This window comes from Carlito syrichta, unplaced genomic scaffold, assembly GCF_000164805.1.
Source record: "Carlito syrichta isolate Samal-C Ts95f unplaced genomic scaffold, Tarsius_syrichta-2.0.1 Scaffold314819, whole genome shotgun sequence".
Lineage (NCBI taxonomy): Eukaryota > Metazoa > Chordata > Mammalia > Primates > Tarsiidae > Carlito > Carlito syrichta.
The window spans coordinates 223,719-246,608 of NW_007258915.1; the positions used below are offsets into that span (position 1 = coordinate 223,719).

The 22,890-nt window shown below is 42.2% G+C and overlaps 1 protein-coding gene across 1 annotated transcript in view; it reads right to left on the reverse strand.

The window, feature by feature from the left end:
* LOC103274593 (dynein heavy chain 9, axonemal-like) overlaps positions 1-22,890 on the reverse strand; it is a 134,054-nt gene that overhangs the window by 5,161 nt on the left and 106,003 nt on the right. The window contains exons 19-21 of the mRNA XM_008072030.2: positions 21,900-22,070; positions 17,521-17,703; positions 1,509-1,898 (exon numbers count right to left, since the gene is read on the reverse strand). Coding sequence (XP_008070221.1) covers positions 1,509-1,898; positions 17,521-17,703; positions 21,900-22,070 — 744 coding nt within the window. The remainder of the gene's footprint in view (positions 1-1,508; positions 1,899-17,520; positions 17,704-21,899; positions 22,071-22,890) is intronic.

Genomic DNA, 22,890 nt, shown 5'->3' on the forward strand with positions numbered 1-22,890 from the left:
GTCTCACTCTGTCACCCAGACTGGAGTGCAGTGGCTGCTCCCGGCCCCTGCAGCCTCGGCCTGCTGGGCTCCGGCGATCCTTCCGCCTCAGCCTTCCAAGTAGCCAGAATTACAGGCATGTGCTACCACGCCCGGCTGATTTTTTGATTTATTGTAGAGATGAGGTCTCACTGCCCAGGCGGGTCTCGAACCCGTGGGCTCAGGCAATCCACTCACCTCAGCCTCCCAAAGGCGCGGGATTACAGGCTGAGCCACTGAGTCTGGCAGGCCTTATTTCTAAGTAAAATTTTATTCTGAAGTTCTGGGTGGGTATGAATTTTCTGGCAGTACTACTGAGTCAAGGACATCTCTTTGTGCATATTCACATGACTTCCTGGGATCTTCTAGATCTTCTAACAGTTTTGCCTGATTAGCTTAGTATTGACTGCTAGTAGTTTAGTGTCATCTGCTTAATGGGATATTTGACAATGCACTCTTTTCCAGATCATGTGTATAACAAATGGAAACTTCTTCTAAATTTATCCATCCTTGTTCATCTTATTTATCCAAGCCATTTGAGCTTATTTGCCAGTTTCTTTTTGAGTTGGAGTCTCACTCAGTCGCCCAGACTGGAGTGCAGTGGCCGCTCCCGGCCACCTCAGCCTCGACCTGCTGGGCTCTGGAGATCCTTCCGCCTCAGCCTTCCAAGTAGCTGGAACTACAGGTGCACGCTACCACGCCCGGCTAATTTTTTGATTTATTGTAGAGATGCGGTCTCACCTGCCCAGGCGAGTCTCGAACCCGCGGGCTCAGGCAATTCACCCACCTCAGCCTCCCAAAGCGCTGGGATTACAGGCTGAGCCACTGAGCCCGGCATTTGCCAGTTTCTTATCCATGACAAAACATCTTCTCATGGTGACTCAAGTTTTTTTTTATCCTTCAGTGAGGAATCCTTTTAAAACGTCTCTTAAATGACATCTACTAACTCCTCTTTGCCAACAAAGAACAATATAAAGCTAGGTGAGCTTCCTTTCCTTCTAAAGCACATACATGAGTAAAGTAGACCAGGGAGATGAAATGATGTCTCTAGGGCACACAGCAGCAAGGGATACCTGGCTCCAACACTTTTTGACCACTACCTATGTACCAGGCACTGTTCAATGTCTTATATATTAACTCATTTAATTTTCACTCATATTCACTCATTCTATTCTCTCATTTAACAGTGGAGATCTGGAGAGGTAAAACTATATCCAAGATCACACGATTATTAAATGGTCATTCTGGGATTCAGAGCCAGCTACTATGGTTCCAGAGCCCTTGCTATTTACCTCTCTACTCTGTCCCCTCCGCAAAGTCTATACTCTTTGCTCCACCCCCGGCTGAATACAAATGGTTTGATGGCCTCAGGGACAAATTTATCTAGGTGAAAACATTCAGGGAGTATTTTAGTAGTCACACTTTATGGGAGGCAATGTGTATTTAATCAGTCCACAAGAGGATGTCCTTTGGCTCATCCCAGGATTTACCTGTGTGTCCCAGCGGGCGCCATCCATGAAGAGGCCATGTACATAGGCCCCTTCTCGAGGAGGGCTTCTAAACTCTTCTCTATTCTTCTTGGTCACATCACATTGAAGGGCCATCTGGTCCAGTGGCCACTCATTCTTGCGAGCCATGGACTGCATGATGGCAGTCAGGAAGGATTGGGGGTTAAAGAAGCCTGTAAGCCACACAGTGGAGGGCATTGCAAAGTCACTTGTCCAACTTTCCAGCTCCTTGATTCGGTTGAGGAGGTCCAGAAACCAGGCTGCCAGGCCCACCGTGGAAGGGTAGGCTCGCCGGGCCCAGGGCTCTGGCACCGTATCTAAGTACAGGGCATTTTGTAAGTTCTCCATGTCACTGGTCATAGTCAGCTCTCCCTGAAGACAAACAGGAAGAAAGGATGAGTGAGAGTGTGGGAAGTTCCTGGAAACAGCCAACCTCAGACACCTCTGGCTCAAATTACCCAGATGGGAGATAGCTCTAGGTGTGGGTGACACAATGATTGTCCATATGTAGTGCTTGCTTTGCAAGGTTTGTTTCACGGCTGCTGATCCTTGAAAATCCTGCCTGCCTGGGCTGGGCCTATAACCTATAACCCCAGCACTTTGGGAAGCCAAGGTAGGAGTTCAAGACCAGCCTGGGCAACATAATAAGAGGCCAGGAGTTCAAGACCAGCCTGGGCAACATAGTAAGACTTCTGTCTCTACAAAAAAATCAAAGCAAAACAAACAAAACCCCATGAAAACCCTCTCTGCTCTGGTGATCTCAGGGTCTCACCTCTCTATGAACATTACTTCAAAAAACACAATTGCTTCCCACCGTAGACCTTAAGCCACCTGTGAGTTCCATGCTGCTTGACCCAACCATAAAGCTCAAGTTCATGATTCTCCTGCATGTAGCTTATACACCCAAGAGACCAAAGCCTGCAATGATCTATGTTCCCCCAAATCAAGGATTTCCTTCAGAAATTAAGCTGTTGGATGTATAAGCAATGGGATCCTCTTTCAACTGCTAAATGGAATTTGTAAAGAAAGGTTTACAAGTTAAACATTGACTTTGCCAATGTGGCTTCTTGAAGATCCCATTTCTATTGTAGTGGTTCCCATAACAGGTGTTAGGGTACCCGACAGGGTTTGTTTTTCTCATTAAGGGCAGACTGCTAAAATATGAGAGAAGTCCCTACCCCCATCGGGCCTGGAATCACCTTGATTGTGGGACAGGAGACATCATGAAATTCTAGGTGTATTAGGCACTAAAGATAACCCAAGGAACTCACCACAATGTCTTTCCTTGGTTCCTGAGGTTCCTGGACAGTCTTTATTCTTCTCTGCATGTTTCACAGTCTTCTTATGTTTGTTTTATATATAATGGTTATGGTTTTAATTTGCACTTAGTAAGAGGACTAGGGAAATGCATGTCTACTTCATCCTCCCAAAAGTGGAAGAGTTAATGTAGAATTGGCATCATATTATTCTTAAATCTTGTACAGAATTAACTAATGACACTTTAAGAGTCTGGGGTCTTCTTTGTGGGAAGTTTTAAATTATGAATTGGACTTATTTAATAGATATAGGGTTGTTCAGGTTATATATTTCTACTTGGGTGAGCTTTAATGATACCTTTCAAGGAATTGATTTCCTTCATCTAAGTAGTTGAATTTAATATCAGAAAATGACTCATATTATTCTCTTATAATACTTTTAATGACTATGAAATTTGTAGTGATGTTTCCCTGTTCATTCCTGATTTTTAAAATTTTTGTATTTTTTTTCTTATAAATCTGGGTAAGACTTTTTTCTTATTGGTTAAAAAACAGCTTTTGGTTTTATTAAGTTTTCTTTATTATTTTTGCTTCTAGTTTTATTAAATCTGCTCTTTATTATTTTCTTTCTTTTGCTTACCTTAGGTTTATTTTTGATGCCCCTTTTATAGTTTCTTAGGATCAATTATTTGAGAACACTTTTTTTTGCTAATATTTGCATTTCATGCTATAAATTTCCCTCTAAGTACTGTTCTAGCTACATATCACTAATTATTCTATATTATATTTTTAATTTTATTCAAAATATTTAGGATTGTTTAGAAATGTGTTGCTTAATTTCCAGATATTTGGGGATTTTCCTTGATATCGTCTGTTACTAATTTCTAGTTCAATTCTGTTATGATCTTTGAAGACACTATTCATGATTTTAGTTATCTTACATTGTTTTGTGACATAGAATATAGTTGACTTTGGTGAATGTCCTATGTACTCTTGAAGGGTATGTGTATTCTACTGTTGTTGGAGTGTCTGTGTATGATGGTTAGGTTGGTTAATAATTTTGTTAAATCTTTTTTATCTTTACTAGTTTTCTACCAACTTGTTCTACCAATTACTGAGACAGGAGTTTTGAAATTGCCAACTTAAAAAAAAAAAAAAAAGAAATTGCCAACTATAATTGTGGGTTTGTCTATTTCTTCGAGTTGTGTATTTTTTGCTTCATGTATTTTGAAGTTATGTTTTGAAGTGATTAAACATTTAAGGTTGTTACATCTTCTTCACAAATTAGCTCTTTTATTATTATGTAATAGTCCTCTTCACAAATTAGCTCTTTTATTATTATGTAATATTCCTCTTCATCTCTGGCAATACTGCTTGTTTTAAAATACAATTAGTCTGAATTTATATAGTCTCTAAAGATTTCTTTTGATTAGTTAGATCTTTTCTCATCTTTTCCTTCTAATCTTTCTTCAGTTTTCTATGTAAAATCTTCTTGTTCTTTGTTTGATAGTCAGCTGTGCTGAAAGAGTTAAAGGGCAAGCCCAAGACTGCTATCCTGAGAAACACCTGCTTGCAAGGTTGGCCCAGGCCGGCATCTGGAAACATAGCTCCTCATTAACAGTTAACTGATGAGGATGGTTGACTGTACCCAGACTACACAGACAATATGATTTATGTTGAATACATACTTACCATTTGGGAACCTGGAATTTAGAAATATGCTAGGCAGAGAGTATCTATGTGACCAGCCTATAATAAAATCCTTAGGTGCTGGGGTCTCTGATGGGAATCCCTAGGCAGAAATGTTACACAAATGTTATTCCATATTAATTACTGGAGGAAGTATGCACTCTGTGTGATTCCTCATGAGAGGAAGATAGCATATGGAAACCTGTAAATGAATTTCTCCTGACTATACCTGTGTCTTTTCCTGTTATGATCTGGCTGTGTGTGTATTCTTACTACATGACTGTAACAAATTTGAGCCATGGATTCTTGAATCCTTATAGCAAATTTCCAAATGTGGGAGCAGTCTAGAAATAGGAACCCCTGATGTAACAGCATGTAACTAGGGCTTGTTTTTTAAAAATCCAAGCTGATATTTCTTTTCAGGATCCTAGGCACTTAGACCACTTATATTTAATGTAATTACCAATATGGTAGGGTTTAAAACTGTCACTGTTTATTTCAGTGATTGCTCTAGAGCAGGGTTGAGGAACTTTTTTCTGTAAATTGTAAAATAATAAACATCATGGGCTTTGTGGGCCACATGGTCTCTGTTGAATCAGTTCAACTCTGCTAATGCAGCACAAAAGCAGACATAGACAATATATAAATGAATGACTGTGGCTGTGTTCCAATGTTGACTTATAAAGACAGGTTGTGGGCTGGATTTGTCCTGTTGGCCAATAGCTTGCAGAACCCTACTCTAGGATTTACAATATACATCTTTAACTTATCACTCTGCCTTCAAAGTAATTTACCACTTCACATATGGTGTAAGAATTGTATACAATATGCTTCTATTTCTCTCTTCTCATTTTTCATGCTGTTGTTGGCATTCATTTTGGTTCTACATATGCTATAAATCCCACAGTAAATTTTTATTATTTTTGTTTTAAACATTCAATTATTTTAAAAGAAGATTTTAAATGAGTAAAAATGTCTTACATATTACTCATATATTTACCATCTGTGGAGACCATCATTTCTTTGTATATATCCAAATTTCTATATGATATCATTTTTCTTCTAAGAAATTCCTTTAACATTTCTTGTACCATAAACCTGCTGGCTATGAATTATCTTGGTTGTCTGAAAACATCCTTCCTTAGTTTTCTTTTATGAAAGTATTTTTTTCCTGGGTAGAGAATTTTAGCTTTATAGTATTTTTCTTTTAGTACTTTAATGATCATTTGTCCACTGTCTTCTTGCTAGCACAGCTTCTGACAAGAAGTCTCCTGTTGCTGGGCATGGTGGCTCATGCCTATAATCCCAGCACTTTGGGAGGCAGAGGCAATAGGACTGCTTGAGCTTAGGGGTTCGAGACCAGCCTGGGCAACTTGGCAAGACCTCATCTCTACAATAAATCAAAAAATTAGCCAGGTGTGGTGGTGCACGCCTGTAGTTCCAGATACTTGGAAGGCTGAGGTGACAGAGTGAGACTCCAACTCAAAAAAATACAAAATAAAAAAATAAGTCTGCTGTGATTCTTTTCCTTGCTCTTTTGCATAGAATTTTTATTTTTCCCAGGACTTCAGCAGTCTTATTAAAAGATTTTTGTTTGTTTGTTTTTGGTTTTGACTAGGACTTTCACTCTGTAAACCAAGGTGGAATGCAGTGGTGTGCTCATGGTTCACTGCAGCCTTGACCTCCTGGGCTAGAGTAACCCTCCCTCTTCAGCCTCCTGAGTAACTGGTACTACAGGTGCATGCCACCATACTCAGCTATTTTTTTTTGGTAGAGATGAGGTCTTGCTATGTTGCCCAGGCTGATCTCAAACTCCTGGTCCCAAGTAATCCTCCTGCCTTGGCACCCCAAAGTGCTGGGATTATAGGTGTGAGCCACTACAACACCCAGCTTTTTTTATGAGTATCTTTGTAATGTGTTCATGAAGCTTATTCTGCATGGGGCTTGTTGAGTTTCTTGTGCCTATGGATTTGTGGTTTTCATCAAATTTGCAAAATTATGACCCTTGTTTCTTTGAATATTTTTTCTCGTCCCCTTTATCCTTCCATGCTCACCACCAACCATATCTTTTTGGGATTCCAATTATACACATTTTAGACCGCTTGATATTAACCCATAGGTCATTGATGCTTTATTCACATTTTTCAGTCTTTTTTCTTCGTTTTGGATAGTTTCTATTGCTATGCTTTTATTGTTACTAATTTTTTCTTCTGCAGTAGTAGTCAGCTATTAATCCTCTGGTGTTCATTTTTCATATCAGATATTATATTTTTCCTTTTTCCCCATTTATATATTATATTTTTCATCTCTATAAATTCCATTAGGGTCTTTAAAATTTTTTATAACTTCATCATGCTCTTGTTTCTTCTATCTTCTTAACATATAAAGCAAACTTATAATAGTTGTCTTAAGGTCCTTGTCTGCTAATTCTAGTATCTCATTTCTGGCTCCATTGATCACATTTGGCTATCAGCTATATATTCCTGCTTCCTTACATACCTGTAATTATTTACTCTCTGTCAGACACTGTGAATTTTACATTATTAAGTACTGAATTTTGTTGTATTCCTTTAAATAGTGTCAGAATTTACTTTTGCCTGCAGTTAGTGTACTTGAAATCAGTGGATTTGTTGGCGGCTTGCATTTAAATCTTTGTTATGATGGGGCCAGACCAGGTTCTAGTCTGGGTTCCATTTAGCTCTATTACTAAGCTGATGCCTTTCTGAGAATTTTCCCTGGTACCTCCTACTTTTTGAGTTCTTTCTATTCTGGCTAGTGGGAACACAAACTATTCCCAGCTCTTTGTGAGCGCTGAGAATTGCTCTCTCTACTCCTTTCTGGTGGTTCTCGCTCAGCCTTGTGCAGAGCAGTAACCAGCCAAAGTCCCAAAGGGATTCCTTCTTGGATCTCTGGAGTGCTTTGTTTGTGCACCTTCCCACCTTATGCACTCTACTCTGCAAATTCTAGCTCCCTTGGCCCCTGTGAACTCTGACCTATGTCTCCTCAATTCAGTAAGGCCACAGGGGCTATTTTGGGTTCCTGCTCCCTGTACTGTAGTCTGGAAACTGCCTCCATATAGTAAGCTTATGCAATGAAGGGCTCATGTTTCTTGTTTCCTTTACCTCAAGTATCATAGTTTTATGTGGCCTGCTGTCAATATCTAAAAACTAATATTTTTCATAGTTTGATTTTCTAGGTGTTTAAGGTGGAGGGTAAATCTAGTTTGTTGGACATAAGCAGAAAACCATGAGTCACTTCTAAGCACCACTTCAAGAGTACTTTTTAGAGATTACTATCACGATTGTAAAATTTCCTTTTCTAATCAGTACCTCTCTTTGTTTAGGCAAAGAAAAAAAAAAAAGAACTCTAATTGTGTAAAAGGAATTATTCAAAAACTTCAACTCATCGTCAATAATCCAGGCCACTAATTTTTAATGGACCGATCATAGTATATGTGTATGTGTGTGGAATTTTATAAACCCCTGATTTTAAAAAGGCAGGCCCATTGAATTCTTTATAGGCAACACAGTATTTGCAGTGGTAAGCAAACAAATTATAAACAGAAAGACATATACTGTGGAGTGAATGCATGTAGTTGGCATCCCTCCCTTCCCTTAGACACACAGCTAACAGAGAGAGAGAGAGAGAGAGAGCTATAGTAGTTTTTCTTCCAGAAATATACAGCAATTAGAAGAGTCTTTGCCTGAGTTTACAGTTTAGCTGGGGAAGCAATTTGTATTTTCAGAAAAGGCTTGAGTGATAACTTAAGAACAGTTACAAAGAAATGCAGGCATAAGTGCATGCTAATCCAGGAACACTGCTGGATCTTTGTATTGCAGAGGTATGAAAGGGTAAAATACCCAGAGTCAGTTGGGATTAGTCATGGAAAGGCATATGTATAAGATACACTTCCAAGAGTGTTTTTAGGAAGGAAAGGGCCTTAGCCATGTGAAAAGGCAAGGGGATGGCTACTGCATACTTGTGCCAAGACAGCCTGGAATCTGCATCGCAGCTCAGATGGCAGTGGCTGAAACACAATGCCCTCTGTAAGGCAGGAAGAACCCCAGATCAGTGGTTCTCAGAACTTCTTTTCTAACAAACATAATGGATTATACCCATCAGGACATAATCCCAATGCCCAGCAGCTTTGATGCCACTACACTTCTGTTCATGCATGAGAATCTTTTTTTTTGAGTCAGAGTCTCACTCTGTCACCCAGGCTGGAGTGCAGTGGTACACTTACAGCCGCCACAGAGTTGACTTGTTGGGCTCAGGCGATCCTTCTGCTTCAGCCTTCCAAGTAGCTAGAACTGCAGGTGTGTGCCACCACACCCAACTAATTTTTTGATTTATTGTAGAGATGAGGTCCCACCATGCTACCTAGGCTGGTCTTGAACTTGTGGGATTAGGCAATCCTCTTGCCTCCACCTCCCAAAGTGCTGGGATTACAGGCTTGAGCCATTGCACCTGGCCCATACATGTGAATCTTAATCATGTGAGGAAAGGTATGAAAAAGGACAAAAGTGAAAGGAGGTATCTATAGAAATCTAGAATAAACTTAGTTTAGCATAGTATTTTTTTTGCCTCAGCATAGCCATTTTTGTTTAGACTTTACCCCTGACACCCTTTGAATCTAGCACAGGTTAGACATGGATAAATTTCCAATAGGCAGGTTTTAGGAAGTCTTCAGTCATTCTACTGTAGGCCAAGCGGGCAGCCTACCCCCACCCCCTCAGCAAATCTCCATCAGATGCAAGACCTGGACAGCCCAGCAGCTCAACCTCCTTTCAATTCATGGTTTAGCATAATAATCTCTAGTAAACTTTCAGGTTCAAGGTGGAAGAGCAAAGATCATCCCTTGGTGGGCCAAAGTCATAGAAATGATAATAGACCACATTTTGGTCAAGGAGTTTGTGAATTGCAAATGTCTGACAAGTCTCTTGCAGAAAAAACCCCTCCCCTTGTCTCCTCCTGACTATCCCACCATCATGGCAGCAATCATGTGACTAGCCCACCCATCTGCCTGCTGTCCATCACCTGACATCAGTACCTACCCTTACCTGCCCCTCCATGATGATGTGGAGCAGACCATCACCCAATCACCTTAATGACCTTCCCTCATCCAAGGGAAATGGTTATCAAGACTCAACTGCGATCAGCCATTTTGCCATTGCCTTACTAGACTCTGGTGTGGCCATGTGCTCTTTGAGCTATGTCTGTTGCCATGCTTCCTGGCTTTGGCCCCCTTCCCTGCCTTGGAGAGGTGAATCTCCTCTTTCTTTCTCACTCTCTCTCTAACTTACCTTTTAAATAAAACGATATTTCCTAATCTAATTTCTGTGCAATTCTTTGCATCTTTCATACAGCATTGGATTGCACACCAGATACCTCACACCCCCAGTGGGTTTGACCTAACATTCTGGAGGCCCCACTAGGAGAGTGTGACCCTAACAAGAAGCAAGGCGAAATTGCTGACGTAGTGCACTGGTGCCCCTCGAAGCCTGAGCAGCAATGAAAGAGTGTGTGTATGGCCAATGGAACCACTCAGCCTGGCTGGGCACAGGAGTCTGCAACAGTCAGGTCAATACAGCAACTTCTCCCTGGAAGGCAGTTGCAGCCTCTAGGGTTGTCAGGTGAGAATGACCCCGGATATGGACTGAGTTGTGTTCCTGCCAAATTCATATGTTGAAGCCCTAACTCTCCATGTGATTGTGTTGGAGATAGGGCCTTTAAGGAAGTAATGAAGATTACGTGAGGTCATACGAATGAAGCTCTAATCTGGTAGGACTGTGGCCTTGTAGAAAGAGAAGAAATCTCTTAGTCTCTCTTGCCCTCTCACACTTCTCTCTCTCCCTTCCTGTCATTTGAGGAGACAGAGAGAAGGTGGCTATCTACAAGCCCAGAAGAGAGCCCCCACCAGAAACTGAATCTATCAGCACTTGATCTTAGACTTCTCCAGAACTGTGAGAAAGAAATATTTGTCACCCAGTCTATGGTATTTTGTTATTGCAGCCCAAGCTGACTAAGATAGTTCAGAGAAGTGAACCAGGAGAAAAATAATTTCAGTGAACTGAAAAAAATCGCTTTTATGAGCAATGAGCCATTTTAGGCTCATGTAGAATTCACCTTTGGGGGCATGATGAGGTACTGTTCTTTGTGGGAAAACTACCTGATATTCTCTTTAGCAAATGCAGCTACAAGGCAAGTCCTTACCTATTATTCTTGGTGTTACATTGCAGTACCGGAATATGGTTGCTTTAGACCAATAGCATCTCATACGATAGACACTAGCCACAGGTGGCTATTTAAATTCAGTGAATTAAAATAAAAAATTCAGTTCCTTAGTCATATTAGCTACATTTTATGTGTTTAATAGCCACTTTATTAGCACAGATATAGAATGGCTTTTTCATCACAGAGAACTCTAGTGGACAATACTAATTGAGGCGGAAACCTAAATTTTCTGTTTGACAGTGTAAACTGTAGTATGTATGTTCTTATCAGATCCATGTTAAAAATCCTGTACACGTTTTTTTTTTAACCACAGCAGTTTTAATAAAAATCTTATATGCATGCAATAGTGCTACTTGCTTGCCAACCTGTGATTAAGAAGATATGTAGAAAAGTTGTGACTCATTATAAAAAACAAAATCCAATAGACTTAAAAAAAGGGACCTATAATTATATTTATTTTTCTCTTTAAAATAAACATTTAAATAAGTTTTCAATGGCCAATTTACTTCAAAGTTATAATAATAAAAAGCCTTTACAAAAAATACAGCAAAACAAATAGTTCATTTGCTTCTCTACAAAGTTATTTTGGGTTTTATTAAATCTGGGTGTATCTATGGAGTATGCTATACATGCAAATGTCATCTGTTGTATGACGACTCCAGGATGGAGTCGTCCTATAACGTGACCCAATAGAACTTGTAACGTATCAGGTTGTAGACTTGCTGACAGTACTAGACTAAGTGGATGAAAATATCCCGGCCCCTTGGCACGTGCTATGAGGACTGTGCCAGAGGGAGACAGATACAGATGAACTCAGTTGGAACGTGAGCCTCTGCCAGCTGCTGTCCATTTGCTTGTATAGAGAAGTCTTTTGTTCTTGGGGATCTCTCTGGGATAATTCAGTAGCCCGCACCATGTTGCCATGCCGGACACGGAGAGGTGCTTTTCTGGAAACAGTGAAGCCATGTAAACTATTTCTCTAAGTTTTGCTATAGGAAGAAATGATGTGCTTAAGAAAAAATGAAAGTATATGCAATATAAAATATATATGACTTTTAGGGCAGTGAAACTACTTTGTGTGATACTACAAAGTAGTTGTGTGAAACTACTTTGTGTGATACTACAGTGGTAGACAGGTCATTAGTACAACACCAAGAGTGAACTCTGAGGTAAACTATGGACTCTGGGTGATAATGATGTGTCAACACAGGTTATCAATTGTGGCAAAAGTACCACTGTAGTGGGGGATATTGATAATGGGGGAGGAACAGTTTGTATGTGGGGGCGGGATTATATGGGAAATCTTCATTTCTTCTTCTCAATTTTGCCATGAACCTACAATTGCTCTAAAAAGTAAGATCTAAGATATTTTTAAAAATTGCAATATTTACTTTTTTAACACCCTTCAGAAATCTAAAATCATTTTGTAGTGGTGGAACAAAAAATGTGTAATTGGCATTCTTAGAAATTCCTCACATCTGCTTATATAAGATTATAATTTATTCTGACAATGATTTTGCTCTTACTAACTGAATGTGCAAGTGATAGAGCCTTAAAGAATGTACTGTCTCTTAGGTTTTTCCCAGTATGATGTTGAAATAGAAACAATTTAGGAGAAACAATTTAGAAGAAAAAAGAAATCATCCACCTTGTAGTTAAGTTTCTGAACCCAAGTATTCCCATGACTCTGAGCAGAAAGAGAAAGGACGCATTTTCAGAGGAAGAGCTGAGGAGAAATGAGAGAACCTCACCCCAATTCACTGTGTATCTGTGTCCCTTTCTTAGGAGGAGTAAAATACATCTACAAACTCCAGGTCAACATTTCCTGAAAGATGTTCAGAAAAAAATCTGGTTTCCTAGGTGTCACATTGGGAGAGGCTGGGGTGGACAGACAAGATCTTATGGCCAAACTCTGGGTCCATGAACCTTCTTAAAGACCCAAGCTAAACTACAGTAAAGAAACCCGCTTGTGTTCATTCAAGTCTGAGTTTCCTAAATTCCTCTGGCCTGGGTCCCATGTAATACCAACTAGTACCTGCATTTGCCTGATCATAAGTCAAGAGTCAATAAAAAGGAAATTTAAAATGAAAAATGACCAGGTGGTGTGGCTTATGCCTATAATCCCAGGGTTTTGGGAGCCTAAGACAGGAGGATCACTTGAGACCAGGAGTTCAAGACCAAGCTGGGCAATATAGTGAGACCTCATCTCTACAAAAAAACAAACAAACAAAAAAACCCTAAAAAAAAAAGCTGGGCATGGTGGCTTAAGCCTGTAGTTCCAATTATTTGAGAGACTGAGGTAGGAAGATTCCCTTGAGCCCTGGAGTTTGACGTTACAGTGAGCTATGACTGCACCACTGCACTCCAATCTGGGTGACAGGCTGTCTTTTAAAACAAACAAACAAACAAACAAACAAACAAAAGAACATGGAAACCTTTTCTTAAGAAAATGCTGCATTTCAGGGGCCTGTGATGTGCTTCCTTGGTTTCAGCATTGCAGAGAAACTTTGGAATAACTAGTCTGGGTGGCATCTTTTCATGGATTTGAGGACTATCCAGCTGTGACCTTAACCCCTTTATTCAGCCCTATAAATAAATGCTTTCATAAACTTAGGTACAGTACCCAGTAAAAACCTCATTTTTCCTGGAGTCCCTCATTCTTTTAAGCCAGGAAGTTTATTAAAAGCTCAGATTCATAAGCTGCAGTCCAAATATAACAAGTGAAACCTCTGGTGGTGAGGGCAGGAACCTCCATGAGGAATGCTCACAGGCACTCAGTCAGCATTCAGGTCACAGAAGGCCAGGAACCGGGCAGCAGTGTCCAGGTACTCCTTCCTTGAGGGGCTCCATGCTGCACCTTGTCCTGAGGGTCCGCTCCTCTCTTCCTCTTGCCAACACTCTCTGCAACTAGCTTTCATTTGTACAGGACACAGGGAGTTGAGAGGTAGGAAGGAGGTAGAAATGACAAGGGTTCCCCTCCTTCCAGTCTGGCTTCCAGGCTGAGGGTGGTATCAGCCTGTCTGTCCAGGTATTGTTGTAGAGTACTGGTTTACCAGAGGCATAGAGGGCATGGCAGCTGCCCAGTGGGTGGGGATTAAAGGGCAAAGTCACCCTTCCAGACCTGAACTATTAAGTCAACACACAGTGCATCAGAGTAAAGAGCCAGAGATCCCTGAGTCAGCAAGCCAGACTTTAAGTTTGGACATCTTCACATCTTTAGAATTGAAACATGTCAGGCAGGAGGGGCACTCAGTCACTGAAGCATAGGAGCAAAGCTCAATGCCTTCAAACATTTGAGTAATAAAGCTAAGCTTCCATCTCCTCCCAGTCTCTGGCTGGCCATGACTCTACTTAAGGTGTGCACTGCCCGAGTGAAATGTCATGCAAATCACAAGTGGGAGCCACAAAGGAAATTTGAAATTTTCTGGCATGTACATTTTAGAAAGTTAAAAGAACAAAGTTAGGTGAACTTGATTTTTATATTTTATTTAACATGTCTACAATATAAAGGACTTCAATATATAGTATAAAATTATTAATGGCCTATTTTAATTTTAGGGGTTTTATTTATTTGAAATCTGGTGTATAATTTACACTTACAGCACACCTCAATTTGCACCATCCATATTTCAAGGCTCAGTAAGTCACCTGTCATAAATAGCTGTGTTATCAAATATTACAAGTCTAAGAATTTGTTTTCTCCTGTAGTTTGTCTATAGACATAGAGAATTTTCTGGGAAGTTTGCCAGCAGTATATTGACCTTAAACAACAATATCTAGTTGTTATTGTAAAATAATAAATTGATCTTCGGGAATTTTGTGCATCAAGCTTTTGTGCATTTGGTTAGTGGGAGTCAGTACCCCTTCCAATCAGCTCTGGGATACTCACAGAACCTGGTTCCTCATCTTGCGGGACTGGGAGCCTGATGTCTGACTATGGTGAATTCTCAAGGGAATTCCTCTCTCTCTTTTTTTTTTTTGAAGTATGGTTTTACTCTGTCACCTCAGCTGGAGTACAGTGGCACAATCCTGGCTCACTGCAGCCTCTAACTCCTGGGCTCAAGTGATCCTTCTGCATCAGCCTCCTGAGTAGCTGGGACTACAAGAAAATGCCACCATACCTGACTAAGTTTTTATTTTTTGCAGAGATGAGGTCTCACTATGTTGCCCAGGCTGGCCTGGAGCTGCTGAGCTCAAGCCATCTTCCTGCCTCTGCCTTTGCCCCTCAAAGTGCTGGGATTACAGATGTGAGCCACCACACCTAGCCGGGAATTCCTCCTTATGGGAGCATGTTTGTGGCCAGCTGGCCTTCCCCAGGTGACTCCCCTCACCCCACCACTTCTGAGTGCTTTGTGAGGGTTCCCACAATCCTCAGGGCCTTACAGTGCGGTGCCTCTTAGTTCATACATTTTAGGTAGACAGTATGGCCTCCTATCCAGCCAATTATGAATTACTATGAATAAAAAATGTCCTCATGATAAATGCTAACAGTATTGACTTAATGACTTAAATAATTAGACATTTTCTAACTTTGGTGCCCGTCTTGGTAGAGCATTTGGATTTGTTTTTTGTATTAGATAACATGAGTTGTCCTGTGACTTCTCTATGCTCAACCTAAAACAGTCCTAGAACTTTAAAGTGACTGGTAAAGAAATAAAGTAAAAAAAAGGACAACCTCACACATAATTTCCTCTTTCCTCCCTGCCCACTGCTAGGTTAGCCAGTCAGCAAAGCCAAGCATACCTTCCACCAATGTTGTAGAGGGAGCTTAGTGAAGTTCCTTGCAGCTCGGTTTAATGGACGCTGCCCCTCTCAGGCCCTCTGCCTCTACCTCCCAGCCAGTCAGACCATACTGTGAGCCCCTCCCACCTCCTCTAGCTGCTTCCTCTCCCGTTTTATTTCTTGCCAGCACTACTTCATCCCTTCCCTAGACTTATACGCATTTCTTTCTCAGCTGCCATCTCCCTGGCATCTTCGTTTTGCTACAAATACTTTGTCCACATTTTTCTTCTACTAACTGGCCTTCATGCTGGTCTTCATGCTGGCCTTCACAAACTTGACCCTTCATAAGAATTATCTGGCTGCTACTAAAAATGTGGATGGATTTCCAGACCTTGCTCCCAGAGATTGGTAGGACTGGAGGGTGAAGATGGGAACACATATTTGTGATCAAATCTCCAGAGAGTCTGGTTAGCGTGGGGGGAGTATCCTAATGAGACTGAGTTTTCATGACAGCAGTTTTGAATGGAGATTGCTCTGTCTGTCCTCCAGTTCACAGATGGACCAGGCGAAAAAGGTCCCAGCTGCTTCTGGACCACTGTTTTGTCACTTTCTGGAAGTTCACCATATCACTGTTGCTCACCTGAGTGGACTGTCTACTCCAACCAAATCAGGTTAACTCTGAGAACAGACTTTGGTCTCCTCTGCTCTGTGCCTCTAGAAGCCCCTTCCCCTTGTCACTGCCTGTGGAAATCCTACTCTTCCTCCAGAGCCTCCTGGATGCCACTTCTTCCCTGGGCCTTTCTTTATGCCACATGCAGTACTTGTTTCTCTTTTTTTCTCCCACTTCTCTCTGTGTGGCGCCTAATTAATTCCACGTTGCATTATAATCTGTTTGAGTGTTTGTTTCCCCCACAAAACCATCCTTGTGGAAGAGAAGGTACCCCTTCCAGTCACCTTTGTACCTCTTGCACGCAGTGCTGAGATTTGCCCAAGGAGTTCATCAATCAACAATGCTTGAATTAGACTGAAAGAAACTTCCTCCTCTACCCTCTGTCTTTGCCCAGGCATGCTCCTGCAATTCATGACACAGAGCCATGGCGAAACTCTCAGAAGAAAAATGAGTGAGTGACTTGGAAGTTGGACGGGTAAATAGGCTGCATGGATTCCATAGGCTAAGACTGCTGCAAACTTACTTGATGATTGCTAACATATACCTGCACACCACAGTAATGGAGCTGCAGAATATAACAGGCAGAGTCCCTACTTACACTTGAGACTGCTCTGTGGAATTCTGTACTTCATTTCATTACAAGCTGGTAAAGAATTTGGAAGCATTAACAAACACTGTCAGTCTTCAACATCCCCTTCCTGACTGGCCTTCCTTATTGCCCTTCGTTTATATTGGGGTAACAGGGGATGGGGTTGGAGAAGAAGAAAGGAAGTTAAGAAGTTAAACATAAAGCCCCCACTAACATAGATTATGCAGTCTGTTTCATAGTTTCTATCTGACTGCCTGTGAAAAAACAATTGCTTTCCTATGCATACATGACCCTGGTTGTAGAACCCTGAGAGCCAGACATGAAGGCACCAGCATGTTCCACACCTGACTTCCAGGGCTCATCTGAGCTTTCACTGTCAGTGGCGAAACTGGGTTCTCACTTTTCCTCTGTCTGGAATTACAGTTCTTTTAATAACCAGGCTAATGTACACTGACAGCAGTCACCTTCCTCAGCTCCTGAAAGGCAACAAGATCTCCCATTGATACCTGTCATCCAGGTGAACAGTAGTAACAGCTCCATACTAGGCACTTTATATCATCTCAAGGTGAAGATAGTCAACTTGCTGCAGTCATTGGTAGTAAAAATAGTAGACTTTTCTTGCTGAAGAGACATGTCAAGATTGTGCAATATTGTTCTTTCAGACAGCCTTATGGCCAAGCTTTGGTTCCTGGGAAATAATACTCTTTGGGCATTTAGGATGCTATAGGACAACTGTTCTCCACCTTCCACAACCCTCAGTGTTCCTCTTTCCCTATGGAGATCTGGCTGTGCCCTCTGGCAATACCCCTCCATGTCCCCTAGGAACTCACTCACCTTTAAGCCGAGGTCCAGCTCCTGTAGCGAGCGCTGCATCTCCCTGGTGAGGATGTTCATCCGTTCACACTCCTGGAAGGCAACTACAATGTAGGGAGTGCGATCCTCCACTTTGGCCATCAACTCTGGGATGTTAAATTCATCTGTCACCCGCTCCAAAACTTCTTCCAGTAGGGCCTTGACCTGCCCCACAACAGGAAATAGAGTTAAGAAAAAACTGTATTCTCCAGAAGAGCTTCATCCTCTTGCAGTGTGGGACTACAGATGCCACCTGCTGGCCTCCTTCCCACACCACCTGGTTATATGCTCTTGCCTGCTTGCCTAGGTCAACTAGGTCAGAGTTGAGGACCGACTATAGGATGACCTCTTCTAGGCTGGCCAGATTCCTGTGACTTGTGTGGCAAGCTTAAAAAGATGGACCCAGAAGCCTCTCTAAGAATTGGGAGTTGAAAAACTCAGACACTGACCCAGGCAACTGTGGGAATCAAACTGAAAAGCCACAGGGTCCACTTGGGCCAAAGGTGGCCCTTATACATGCGAAGTTGAAGTGATGAGCAGCAGTTATCTCTCATCTATCTGTATATCTATTTGTCTGTCTATCATATATCTGTCTATCTATCATCTATTTATCTATCTTTGCATACAATATATCTGTATATCTACATATACACTCAGTTTTGAGTTCCTGTGAGGCGACACTGAAGTTTCTATTCTCGAGTTCCATTTATCATGTAAATCTCCTCTTCCACCTCCATGATTCCTCTCCCACACAAAGTGTCAGCTAATTAGACCAGGGGAGCTAGAACAACCAGGATCTCTCTCCTGGAAAATTGGAATTGAGGCTCAGAGATTCTGAGTTAATTTGGGGCAAGCACTTGGAGGCTGAGTCTGCCATTTTGGAGTAAATGAGTAAGCCCAGGAGGTTTGTCAGCAGAGAAGAAAAATGAAATCAGTGCAGACATAATAGACCATGTGGCCAGCAGACTGGGGCCAGAGGGAGAGAGGGAGAGTGTGATTGAGCAGGTGACCACCAGCCCTTTCTGGAGTACCAAGAGCTGAGCTCTAGATGTCTGTAGTGGATGTCTGTTGTCTTTGTCTGTTTATCATCTTTTCCCCCTTCTTCTAGGAACAAGACCCTATCTCCTTTGGGAAACTACCTCTTACCCATTGTTCTGGGCCCAGCCTCCCCTTTGACCTAAGTTAGGACAGTCAGATGATTTTTCCAGGAGCTCAAAGATTTGAATCTCAAGCCTGAAATCCTAGGAGTCACTGGCAGGATGGAGGTGCTGGGAAAGGACTGTCTACTCTCCTTTCTCCCTGGAACTCTAGGGCCATTGTGGTTTTTCTTAGGTTGATTCCTTTGATATAGTTCTTGCCTCATTCAGCTAAATTGATGTCTGTTGCCTGCAACCAAAGAACCCCGATTGAGTGGATACAGTTCTGCAACACATGACCCAAGCGAATGAAATCAAGTCACTTAGGCTTCAATCTTCCCAACTGTAAAAATTTTCAAGAGCATCTTTTACTACCTGCCCCCTCTTCCCCAACTCCCAGAGTTGATACAAAGACCAAATCAAATGAGCTGATGAGTGTGGCAATATCTGAAAGCTGTAAGGAACCATATAAGTGTAAATAACTGTGTAAGTAAGTGTAAAGGATGATAAATATTCACCTTGCCTTGTATGTTAACATACAATACATTTTCCAGGAAAAGAGATGATATTAGAAAAAAGAAAGTGAAAACCCATCACCCTGTCATGAATGGGGCTTCAGTGCTGTCATAGCAAAAACTGGAATAGAATTTTAATGGTACCCGAGAGCTGCTGCTGGGGTAGAAGACAAATGGCTAAAATTATATCATATTTCTGTCTCTGGAGCAGAATTTGAAGAAACAGCCCTATATCAGTGAGTTTCCATTTGGAAATTATTCACAAAGAAATGAAAAGATATTCTAGAGGTATTGCTCCAAAATACATCGAATATGGGAACACAGAGTTCTGACCCATCTTTGATCAGACTCTGAAGGGTCTGGAGGCCCAAGGAGGGAAAGGGCTGGTAGGGAAGGGACCAGGTCCAAAGACACACGCAGGACCCTCTTTTGCTCAGGGAAGCCAGAGACCCCTTCAGATGGGAGGAATGGGTTCCCAGGGATATGGTCCATTTTATTTCCACAAACACTTCTGCTTCTTTCTTTTTAGAAAAGTAATAAAAATTTAGCATTACAGATACATATGATAAAAAAATCTAACATTACAGATACATATGATATTAGAAGCAAAATCCTTCCACAATCTTGACTCTTCCACCAAAGGGAGAGAAACACTGTTAATTTTTGGTTTATATTCCCACACATGTCCTTCAGTGCATACAACTCTATGCCTTTATCATCCATCCATCAATTATCCATCCACCCATGTATCTATCATGTCTGCTTTTCTTTTCTCCCTCCCTCCCCCTGCCTCTCTCCCTCCCTCCCTCCCTTTCTCCCTTCCTTTGTCTCTCTAGCTATATATTAAAATATCCTTCCCTTCATATAGATGTGGACATGGGAGTAGATCTGGGTCAAGACTTCGTGAGTGTATGTGGAGTGTGCAACCTCTTGGTCATTTGCGTCCTAATAATGAGACACTCTCTCTGGACTTTGGCTCTTTGTCCCTCTTCAAGCTAATATGTGGGTGGGAAGGAACATAGATCATAGGAACATGTGAGCTATGGGTGAAACACTACCACGACTGAGCATGGGCTACTACACAGTGACCTGCATCCTTGTTGTTGTCCCACATGGCATCAAATGATCATTCCTGAAACAAGCGCACGCGTGTGTGCACACACACACACACACACACACACACACACACACACACACTCCCCCATGTTTTGAGTTAGTCGGGGAGGGGATAAGGAAATAAGAGTGAGAAGTTTCTTTGAATCTTGATTGAAGAATGCTAAGTCTATTTTTATATAGTTTCAGCCTTCCTCATTTTTTGGAGCTAGGAACATTTTTCATTCTGAATGGTATGGGCACTTCCCTTTATTCTCAAATTATATCTTACACATCAACTAGGAGAACAGGCCAAGCGGCGTAATTTTTTTTTTTTTTTTGAGTGGGAGTCTCACTCTGTCACCCAGACTGGAGTATAGTGGCCGCTCCAGGCCACTGCAGCCTCGACCTGCTGGGCTCTGGCAATGCTTCCGCCTCAGCCTTCCAAGTTACCATGCCTGGCTAGTTTTGATTTATTGTAGAGAGGAGGTCTTGCCAAGTCGCCCAGGCAGGTCTCGAACCTAGAGGCTCAGGCAATCCACTCACCTTAGCCTCCCAAAGTGCTGGGATTACAGGCTGAGTCACCGAGCCCGGCCCAAGCAGTGTAATTTAAAGCAACTTTCTAAAAGTATGCTCACCTCATCAAAATCACTAGGTTGCCAATGCTGGGTCCTAACCCCAGGCCTCAGAATTAGAATTTCAAGCTCTCATTCCTAGGCATACAAAATTTAAGAACTACTATTTTGATGACGTACTCTATAACTTTAAACAAAAGTCCAGCTCCTTAGTATCAATCAGTTTGCTTTCCTACAATCAGTCCTAAAGATATGATAACCTCTCAGGCTTCCTAACTCTTAATCTACCAAGGATATTTCTAATGGCATCTCTAATTAAAGGAATCCAGGCAGTACCATGGGGTAGATTTAGGGTGGTGGAAGCACATTTCTCAGAAGTTGAATTAGCTTGTCTTAGGAAACATTTCATGAAGATGTTTCACTTTTGGTGGCCCTCTTCCCGCTGCTACCCCCATCCCAGAGCAGAGCCCCCACATTGCCTTGATTGTCCTGAAGCCCACACCTCACCCTAATCTGTTTTTCTCTCCACCTTTGTAAAATTTCGGGAAGTCCTGAACTTAGTAGCACATGACTGTGTGTTAAGAGACCCTGACTGAAGTCATTCACCCACAGAGAAGGCGTTTTAGAGGAAACACATGGACATCGAGTTAGTAGAACGAGGGTAGAGGTGCGCTGGAGCCGCTCTCCATCCATTCTTACTTAATTTGCCAGAAAATCATGAAGTCAGTTTCAAGGTTCCCCAGCCACCACTGTTCAGCCCTGTCCTTTCTCCACTTTGACAGGCAAGCTGCATAAAAGCTTGGTGGACTGGCAAAGCAAACTGCCAAACCCAATGGCAGGGACTTCCTATGATTTAACTGGATGGCGGCATGGGGACCTGACTGGAGGAGAGGGAAGGGTCCTTGCAGGTGAAGGGCAAGCATCTCCCGGGCCTTGTGCATATTGTGTGCCTTGTTGAATACTGCCAGTACGGCCAGTAGATGGGTGTCCAGTTGCAGACCTCAGGCTCCCCAGAATGGTCTTGGTTAGCCCCCACCACACACCTTTTCTTCTTTCGTGGCCACCACTCCATCTCTGGCTTGGCTGTCCTGAGGCTGCAGCTCCAGCACGGTGCGGAAGAGCTTTTCCGAGGTCTGGGTCAGGAAGCCAATCTCTGCGTTTGGGTGGAGGCCATAGAGGTAGGGCGACTCTGGGGGCAGCTCAGTATCGATGTACTGAAAATCAAGGGCGAGTTCACTTAAAAAGACACCAAGACCTGTCTCCCATCACCCACACCAGCTGGTTCTCTGCAGGGCGGCCGGCAGGAGAGAACAGTTCTCAGGCACAAGTGGCCCTCTAGGGGGCACTGCCCAGCAACCCTGGCTGGCTTCAGCATGTGTGCCACCTATTAGTGTACCCACTAGAGCACCTTGACAACATCTGTTTTTGTAGGCCGGACCAGTCTTCCAGAACTTCCACATTTATTATATCATCCTCTGTTTGGGGAAGCTTAGACAACTTTATCCCTCTCCATCCCACTCCTTCCCATGGTTCCCTGATATACTCTTGTCCCTGTAGACCCAACGGGGACTTCTCAAAGTCTTTCAAAAATAGGAATCCCTCCCTGATATTTTTACTTAAAATCCTTCTAAGATCCCAGACCTCTCCCCATTTAATTCTTTTTCTCTCCCCTGTTTATATAAATCAGGGATGACAAACTTAGACACAAGACTGTACACACAAAATAAACATGTGAATGGGGCTGTAGGATGAGTGAGGTGACCTTGGCTACAGACTCGAGAGTTCACGTCTCTGCTGATAGGTATCCACATTTTTATTTTAGTTGGAGTCTCACTCTGTTGCCCAGGCTGGAGTGCGGTGCATGTTCACTGCCACTGCAGCCTCAACCTACTGGGCTCAGGCCATCCTTCCACTTTAGCCTTCCAAGTAGCTGGAACTACAGGCGTGTGCCACCAACGCCCAGTTAATTTTTAAAAAAATTTATTGTAGAGATGAGATCTCACTAAGTTGCCCAGGCTGGTCTCGAATCCATGG